The sequence below is a fragment of the Corvus kubaryi genome, unplaced genomic scaffold (assembly GCF_017639235.1).
Source record: "Corvus kubaryi isolate FWS band 111438036 unplaced genomic scaffold, C.kubaryi_AGA036_p1.0 133, whole genome shotgun sequence".
NCBI lineage: Eukaryota > Metazoa > Chordata > Aves > Passeriformes > Corvidae > Corvus > Corvus kubaryi.
The window spans coordinates 13,458,550-13,467,931 of NW_024580667.1; the positions used below are offsets into that span (position 1 = coordinate 13,458,550).

A 9,382-nucleotide genomic window follows, 5' to 3' on the forward strand; every position below is an offset into this window, starting at 1 on the left:
CAGCACCATTGCTGAAAAAACAGTAACTATTCAGCTGTGGCCACTGTAACCATTTTTACTTAGAGATTTACTTACCTGGTCTAGTGGAAGGCGTCCCTGCCCAACAAGGGAGTTGGAATGAGCTGATCTTTAAGGTCCCTTCCAACCCAAACCACTCTACGATTCAATGATTCTATCATTTCTAGTTGCGAAGGGGGATTAATACCAAGTTTTTATTGTGATTTAGGGCTCATTAGACAAGACATATCGATAGAGGGGTCCTCTGTGGCGCTGCTTTACCTATAGCCCCACCTCGTGGCCACAGCGCGGCCCAGCCGCCTTCGCCTTCCCCTGGCCCCTCCTCGCCTTCCCCTGGCCCCTCCTCGCCTTCCCCCGGCCCCTCCTCTCCTTCCCCCGGCCCCTCCTCGCCCTCCCTCGGCCCCTCCTCGCCCTCCCTCGGCCCCTCCTGGCCTTCCCCTCGCCCGCCCCGCTCCAGCCCCAGCCCTTTCGGGGCTGGGGGGTCCTCAGAGCCGGGGTCTCCCCGCGCCACCGGAGGCTCTCTCCCGCCTTTCCAGTGGCTCCTGTGCGCGCTCCCTCCCTCCTTTCCCGCCTCCTCCGCTTCTTCCCGCCCTCTCCGCTCGCTGCCGCCTTCTCCTCGGCTCCCTCCCGGCGCCGCGTCTCGCCCGCCATGGCGAGCAAGGACGGTAGGAGCCCCCGCTCCGCTCTCCCCGGCCGGGCGCTGGGGTGTGAGGGTGCGTGTGCCCGGGATGGCGCAGCGGAGCTGGGGCGCTCCGGGATTCCTCCCCGAGGAGCTTCCGCGGGAGCTGGGAGCGGGGCTGGAGCGGCTGCAGTTTTCGTCCCGCCGGCCGCCCCCGAGGGCCCTGCGGGACCCCCGCTCCTGCCCCGTCCCGGTAGAGCCCCGGCCGGGGCTGCGCCCCCTTTCACCCCCCTCCACGCTCTGTTCATGCCTTCCCTTACTGCAGTGCTGGAGGACACGGTGGAGGAGCGTGTCATCAGCGAGGAGTACAAGATCTGGAAGAGGAACACCCCCTTCTTGTACGACCTGGTGATGACACACGCCCTGGAGTGGCCCAGCCTCACGGTGCAGTGGCTGCCTGATGTGACCAGGTGAGAGACGGGCAGAGAAGCCGAGAAGGCACCGGGAAGGCTTCTTTTCTATTAACCTGGTGTGCTGAGTAACTTGGGGATAAAAACCACGCAAGACGAGAATAATTTGCGTTAAACTTCTCTTTGTGAGCTTGTAGCTCTTTATTTTGCTTACAGCTTTAAAAACCCCGCGGGTGTGCAGAAGCATCGAGGAAAAAGGTCACAAGCTGATACTTCACAGAAGTCTAGATTAGCCTATCAGAAGGTGTTGTGAGGCGTGAACACAGAAGTCTTTCTCAATTTATTTCTAAATAAGAGATCTAGTGCTCATTTGTAGTTAATTCTGATTGAGAAATCTATCTACTAAATTAGCTCATTCTTAAAGACTGTTTTTCCTCACGTGCACTATATATACTGTTCTGTCCAAGCTATAGGATCTGTAGTATATGCCTGATATCTTTTAAGTCTGGGCTTACTTAAGAGAACATTCTAAAACTGGTTCTTCACATTCTGGTTTTGTCCCTGGTTCATTGTTGACTTCACATACTTAAATTTCCCATTCTTCCCCATCTCCCTGAAAAAATTGTGGGCTGAGTTTCTTTTTCTTAAAGAATCATGAAGGTGGGGATAGAATCTCTTCATGTGCCAGCTACTACAGAACTTAAATTGTTGCAGTAACCACTCGGGGCTCCACTGAGGTAGTGATGTAACATGGATTTAGGTAGATTTTAAAAAAACTTACGTGTAAGCTTCATGCAATTATCAGAGGATGGTCTCTTTCTTCTGTAAAGTTCCTTTTCACATATGGGATTGTAACATATGTGTTGGTTAGGTGATGACTTCATTTGGTGTACCAGAATGTTTGGGGATGATGTTGAGAGATGTGAGCTAACCAGTCATGGCATGGAGAAAATGAAGTGGGGACTTGAGGGTGTGGAGCCCTTATGAGGAACACTTCTGCTTGCCTCGTATTTTGCAGATTGACTTAATATTCAGTTTAAAAACTGGTGTTTCCAATTATCCAGTGTCAAAATATGTAAGCCATTTAAGGCAAGGACTGCCTCTTTGTATGGCACCTGACATGATGGGACACCTGTTCCTGATGCAAGTAAGTGCATGTGCATTGTGTGTTTCTTGTTTGGTTTTGTATTTTTTTTTTCCCCCTTTACACTTGGAAGTGGTGTAGTAATACCTCTGGTTGTTTGTGATTATCCAAATGATTCCGGATTGCTTGGATTCAGGCAACATAATTAATTTGTTGCATTCAAGAATGCAAAGGTTGCTTGGTTTTGACTGCTCAAATTTGTCCTTTCAGAGATAAATGGCACCATCCATCCAGCTGTTCACTTTTAACTAAATGTTACGTTCAACCACCAGAAGAGAAATTTGATTCTAGTTAAGGTAACTGGTAAAAGCTTCTAGGAGAAGTAACTGAAACAGGTTGCCACTTGCCCCCTCAGGATTTATGTTTTATGGAAAGGACTATTGCTTGTTTCCTAAATCAATACTGTGAGACTCCAGGGAAATTAGACAGAAGTAGGTATTGGTGTCACCTCTAACTGCTGTGCAAACTGTAACTGTCCCTTTCAAGCCACAGTGGCTATGTTCACTGGCTTGTATTGTCACTCAAGCCTTGCTGGTTGTGTCTTTGGCTTGCTCATGGCAGAGTCCAGTTTGCTTTATTGCACAAGTCTTTGCAACAAAGGGGAGGATCTCTTACAGAGTCTCTCTTTTCTAGTTCCCTGAAGAGGTTTGGATCTTGAGGGTTACTGATGCAAGCTATGGAACTTCTGGAACTGAGCACATACTTTTATTCCAACATTTATTATTCTAAACAGGCCAGAAGGAAAGGATTATGCTCTGCACTGGCTGGTTTTGGGAACACACACGTCTGATGAACAGAACCACCTGGTTGTTGCCGGAGTCCAGATTCCCAGCAATGATCAGTTTGGTGCTTTGCAGTATGACAGTGAGAAAGGAGGTGGGCATGCAGCATTCTTAGGTTCTGATTGAGCAGTATCATTACTGCTTTCACTTGTTCTGATAATGGTGTTCTAACTTGCTGTTAAATACTAAAGTGGACATATACTTACCAGTCTACACTAATTCTAGATTACTAAAAAGAGGAAACTTTTTTCAGAAGAGCTTAGGTAACATTATGGTATATAATCCCTGCTAGGCTTTCTACCAGCTCTCTCAGTTGTCGTGAAAACAGGTACACATCTACCTCAAATAAAGACTGAAGGTCTGAAAGAGGATTCCAAATATCAAAAGTGTTAATGCTATTGTGTTGCATGGTGTGAGTCTTTCCTAGTCTTTGCTTGTGTTTAATGAGGTGCTACCAGTGTATCTTGGAGTAGGGAAGATGCTGTTTCAGTAGTCTAAAATAATTGGTGTGATAAACTGAAATTTTTCTGACAACTGTAGAATTTGGTGGCTTTGGATCTGTGACTGGCAAAATTGAGATGGAGATTAAAATTAACCATGAGGGTGAAGTGAACCGTGCCCGATACATGCCGCAGAACCCCTGCATCATTGCAACAAAAACACCCTCTGCTGATGTGCTGGTGTTTGACTACACTAAACATCCTTCAAAACCAGGTGGGTCAGACTCCTTGGAGCTGAGCAAAATGCCTCTTGTCATCGAAGGGTAAACTTGTGTTTGACTGTGATGGGGAGAGACTTGCTGGGCTCTGGAATCCAAAGGAGGAGGCCCATATCTTCAGGGACTTCAACTGCCTGGTTATGCTCACTTTTGTAAGAGAATCTTGATAGAAGCAGCACTCTCTGGAGACAGAAGCAAAGTTCTTGGGTGGTAATGATGCTCCTATGGATTGATGTGCAAGGAGACGCTAAAGGGAAGGAATTTTCTGTCTTTCAGACCCGAGTGGAGAGTGTAATCCTGACCTTAGATTAAGAGGACACCAGAAGGAAGGCTATGGCTTATCATGGAACTCAAATTTGAGTGGACATCTTCTCAGTGCATCAGATGATCATGTAAAAACCACATCTTTTCCTCTACTTAAAAAACCCAACTCCTCCTAATTTATGCTGTAGTAGAAAATTGGAGAAAACCTGTCCTAGTGCAGCTGTGTATTGTTATGTGGGGAAGCTCTCACATATTGTAATTACATTTCTAAGGGCTGTCAGTTGGCTTTAGGCTGTAATCAACAACGAGTTCTTTTTAAGGTTCTTGATGTAAGAATATTTTTATAGTTTACTGCTGGAAGAAACCCTTTAAATTGGCTTGGGTCAAGACCATAATTTAATAAGACTCTCAAAGATCAGTTAAACTAATAGCTTATACATTTCTTTGTGGACTTTAAAAGTGTAAATTGCTTTTGTGGCCTTCTAAATAATCCTTGGGCCTTGAACTTGCAGAAAACTGATTGATAACTTAGCTCTCATTTGTGGCATACTAAGTGTTCTTTTTCAAAAGCAGAGAACTGCTTCAGGAGTGTCGTCTCTGTCGAGTGTGATTGATTATTTATTTGAAAGATAGTACAATCAGAGTCTGCATTTCAGTAGAATGTGGCTTATTTACAGATGGTGTGTTTATGGGATATAAGTGCTGGACCCAAAGAAGGCAAGATTGTTGAGGCAAAAGCCATCTTTACCGGGCACTCTGCAGTAGTGGAAGACGTGGCATGGCACCTGCTCCATGAGTCTCTGTTTGGATCCGTGGCGGATGATCAGAAGCTTATGATGTAAGTTAGGAGGTTTCTGGGTAGTGCATGCTGTGTGCTGCCAGTGGACCTAGTCCACAGCACTTGGATAAAAAACAAAGTCTGAATTTTGACATGATTTCATGTAGCTCTTTATGGCAATCAGCTACAGTGATGGTGCAGAATCACTTAAATCTACATGCCATTTAATGTGTTCCCATCACTTGAAAAGAAGATGTAGCTAATATGTATGTCAGCTTCCTGGTGCAAGCTGTTCATGTACAACAGACAAAATACTGAAGGTTTTGGAATGAAAACTGTAGCTTCAGAGTTGGGTTTAGTAATAAAAGCTATCGTGAAAAAGAACCTCCTGTAAAAACTGAAGTTTGTTTGCTCTCCCTCTTTCCTCCCTGCCCCTGACCCCTTCCCCAAACCCGTCACTGCCACAGTTGGGACACAAGATCTAATGCCACGTCCAAGCCGAGTCACTCAGTAGATGCTCACACAGCCGAGGTCAACTGTCTGTCCTTCAATCCTTACAGCGAGTTCATTCTGGCAACTGGCTCTGCTGACAAGGTTTTTACTTGTGTATATTTTACATTCCCAAGCAGTGCAGATGAAGGCCATTATAATATAACCAATTTCTTGTTACTTGTGTCTCCCAGACGGTGGCTCTATGGGATCTTCGAAACTTAAAGCTGAAACTCCATTCTTTTGAGTCTCAAAAGGATGAGATTTTTCAGGTGGGTAAACTACTCACAACCTGTAGAAAAAACCCACGAAGAGTACTGAGTTGGACAAGAACATGTAGATTTGTGTTCTTGCAACACAAATATATCTGTTGAACCAAAACTCACTATGTTGTGTTTGACAATTACAGACAGTACCATGTAGTTTATTTCTGCCTTTCCCCACTTGCCTTTAAAGCAAGTAGTCAACAACTTGCTGCTAAAAAGATACTGGGTGTTCACAAATACCTTTAGTACAGGTAGAAGGTTTCTCTAAAATGATGTGCTGTACAGAGGATTTGGGTTCAAACCTAATTTTGTGAACTCTGCCTAATTAATTGGGTGCAAGTAACAGTGATTTTTAGACAAATTTCATAAAGTATGGTAGATCTGTAACACTGAAATAATGTTGTTTGTTCAGGTTGAGAAACCTTAAGACTTTAAAGCAGTCTATTTGAGCTACTAGATACCCTCTGTGCTGGAAGAAACTGATTTGCAGAGTACAGTTAAAAATTAGTGGCCGGGATGCTGGTTATACAGGATATGCTTTAGAAATCAGTTAACTGCTCCACTGAAGTTGTTTTCTTTTAATAGGTTCACTGGTCTCCTCATAATGAAACCATTCTTGCTTCAAGTGGTACCGATCGTCGGCTTAACATATGGGATCTAAGGTGAGGAGCAATTCCTTTCTGTTAGTATATATGAACAGATGGTTAAAAAAAAGGCTGCTGGCCTGCATTATTTGGCAGGTTTGATTTGTGCTGTTCTCAAGCCTTCCTTGCTTACCTCAGGCCTGGTCTTTTGGGTATAAATAGAAACAGCGCAGTACATCTAAAGTTACTTCTCCATCAGGATTTCTTGCTAATAGTGTTGTTTTCTGTTGTCCATTTGTTGCCTAGATTCAAAAGAAAAAACTTGCAACAGTGTTAAAGTGGTAGGATAAAAAGCAGTTCTTTAATGAAAGCTTTCAGGTGCGCAAACACAGCTGTATGTGCATGCGTGGTCAAGGATTTCTACAGTTTTTAAAAGGTTAATTAATTAGTGTATCTTGCAGGTGTATTCAGTAGGAGGTCAGTTGGCCCGGTAACCCACTCTTGGGTCTGCCCCTTTGGAGTTGGTCCAGGGGTTTCTTTCCCCTATTTCTTGTTATGTCTCTCAAGTTCTGGTGGAAAACAAGATGTCCTTGTCAGAAATTGTGGTCTTAAGAATAAGACTAAACAGAATTTCAGGAATGTGTTAGAAAGGGTTAGCTCATTATTCTAAAATGTGAGAGAGGGCAGGAAAAGTACTAGAAATCATACAACTATATTTTAAAAATCTACAAAGCTACACATATGAAAAAGGGTAAAAATCTTTAGGCATCACATCAGTAAGTGATTTTTGCTTCCATGTGCTTCACAAGTTAAGATTCTATTTCAGTAATGACAGTGCCATACAGCTGATGTTTTATACCTGATGATTATAGTTATTTCACAGTGAGGAAAACAATTTGCAAATATGGGAAACAAAGGCCAGGAACTGTTAAGTTGATATAGAATGCAATTGTAATTTTAATAAAAGGTATAAACTACTTTCTTACAGTAAAATTGGAGAAGAGCAGTCTGCAGAGGATGCAGAAGATGGGCCTCCTGAGCTGCTGGTACCCTTTTGTTCAGGTTTCAGTGTGCTGACATGCTGTGTGGCAGTGATGTCTTGTCACTGTGCTGCTAAAACTGCAGCTGTTCGTAAATCTTTTCACCTCCCTGGTTTCCAGTCCATTGCTCTCATTTGCTGTAGGCTTCCTCTGTTCAGTTCTGAAGGTTTCCCCATTTTGTGTGTGACTCTGTAAGTGCTCTTAGATGTAATCAGAATGAAAAATGTCTGGATTTCACAGCCCAGCCCTGTGTGAAGAGAGACCATTTTGAGGATGTCAGTTGTTGCTGTAATAATAGGAACTGTTACCTCAAATGCTGTCTCAGCAGCTGCATCTGTGTCCAGTGAATGGGAAGCAGTTGAACACACACCTTCCTTATGTCTGTTGTGAATCTCTAGTAGCGAGTTTTTCTTTGTGTAGTCATTAGCATGATGAATTTAACTTAAGAATCCCAGGTTTTAACAGATTTATCTAGAGTTGAAATGGCTTACTGAAGCTTGTGGGGTTTTTTTTAACAGTTTATTCATGGAGGACACACTGCCAAAATTTCAGACTTCAGCTGGAATCCTAATGAGCCTTGGGTAATCTGTTCTGTATCAGAGGACAATATAATGCAGATATGGCAAATGGTGAGTGTCACAACAGCTCTTGAGTTGCTCTGAAGCTTAGTGTATAAATGAAACTGAAAAGGCTTGTTCTTCTTAGGGCAGCTTGTGCCTTCGAGGACTGAAAGTTGTCTGTCCCATATACTTCTTGCTCTAATCAAACAGTGTAAGACTTTAAAAAGAAAACCCAAGACTCAAACAACTTGAATAAAAGCAACTGCTAGTTAATTCTTGATTCCAAGTCCTAGGTACTAGTTAAGATTTATTCTTAATTAAAGCAGTTGAAAACTTATATCCAGTATTAGCCAAGACTTATTCTTCCCCCTGTATGTTGGCTGTAAAGCAGGATGCTTTTTAACTCCCCAGTTAGTTCATATTACATTACAGGAAATGGAACAGCTATCTTAGAAATGTGGAATAAAGTAATTTGGGAATAAATTAAATTAAAAAACTGTAACGGACTTAAGTGTGTTCCACAGGTCAGGCTTCTTTTTTTTTAATATGTGTTCTTGTTTTGTGTGTTTAGACTAAGGTTGAAATAATTCCAGATAAAATGTTCATAATAAGGCTAGTGGTTAAATGGCTACGGCTTTTGCTGTTGAAATGGAGCAATTCAAGAAGGTAACTGCCAAAATGTAGCCACTGTGTGCCTATTCCTAAATTTGGCTGCCCTTTAAGAAAGGGCAGGGAGAAAGTCCCTTTAAGGAGGGGATGATAGCTGTGCCACCTTGGTATTATCAAGCTCTTTTTCTATATGAAGTGTAGAAGATTGTTTAAAAACAGTTGTGTGTATCACTTGTAATGTAATGTCTTGTGTCTTCAGGCAGAAAACATTTATAATGATGAAGAACCAGATATAACAGCAGCCGAACTGGAAGCTCAAGGAATGTAACTTTTCTTCTTTAAGGAACTACTGGGAATGACATAGTAACATAATTCAACTACACATACAAAAAATAAAGCCCCAAAAATAAAAAAGGGCAACTAAAAAACAAAACCAAAAGCCCCCACAATCACTGGGCAGAAGTATTACATCAAAACAAGAATATTCTTAATGAGGCACAAAAAGCTTGTATAATCACGTTGTCGTGGGCTACCCTTGGTTGTGTAGGCACTTTGAGGTGTTGTATACGGTACAGCAATTAACTTTAGAGAAAATAAGAATGACTTGATACCTATGTCTATATTTTTAAACAAACTTACTGGATTCCTGTAAATAAAATTGTCAAATCCTCCCTCTGCACACATAGAAACTATATTAAAAAAACCCCTTTTTATTAATATGTAAAAAGAGCTTTCCACTTTTACACACCACGTTTGGATTGTCTTTGCATAAATAAAATCTATTTAAAAGAAGTTTGGTGTGTTTAATGTCCACTGGCATAAGTTGAATGCTTTCTTGCCTGAATATAATTTAATTGCTGCCTGGTGATAAAGGTATGTATTTTTTAGTTTATAACTTAGCCCACACTTAAAGGTCTGGGAAGATTAGAGTTGTCTTCATGCCAAAAAAATTGGAATAGATAACTTGACTCCTTCACAAAGGAAATGGGTATAGGAGGAGGTTTAGGGAATCCATGGGGTGAGCCGGTAGATCTCTTGTAAAGTTCAAGTATAAATCTTGAGCAGACTCAAGTAACTTCTTTGTATTTGGGTGGTTAGTGG

At 42.4% G+C, this 9,382-nt stretch overlaps 1 protein-coding gene across 3 annotated transcripts; it reads left to right on the forward strand.

Annotated features, from left to right (window-relative positions):
• Positions 1–431: 431 nt before the first annotated feature.
• On the forward strand, positions 432–9,073 carry RBBP7 (RB binding protein 7, chromatin remodeling factor). 3 transcript variants are annotated; one of them, XR_006017579.1, is made up of 12 exons: positions 432–731; positions 963–1,107; positions 2,925–3,067; positions 3,514–3,687; positions 3,968–4,083; positions 4,633–4,793; positions 5,201–5,327; positions 5,417–5,494; positions 6,074–6,150; positions 7,061–7,134; positions 7,631–7,741; positions 8,541–9,073. XR_006017579.1 is itself a non-coding variant. In XM_042037303.1 (12 exons), the coding sequence occupies exons 1-12, from the start codon at positions 668–670 to the stop codon at positions 8,607–8,609; spliced, it is 1,323 nt and encodes a 440-aa protein (XP_041893237.1). In that variant the 5' UTR covers positions 434–667; the 3' UTR covers positions 8,610–9,073. The 3 variants fall into 3 exon arrangements, 2 of the variants coding, with proteins under 2 accessions (XP_041893237.1, XP_041893246.1); XM_042037303.1 differs by having other exon boundaries at positions 434–731; positions 7,061–7,118; XM_042037312.1 differs by having other exon boundaries at positions 435–683; positions 7,061–7,118.
• The last annotated feature ends 309 nt before the right edge of the window (positions 9,074–9,382 follow it).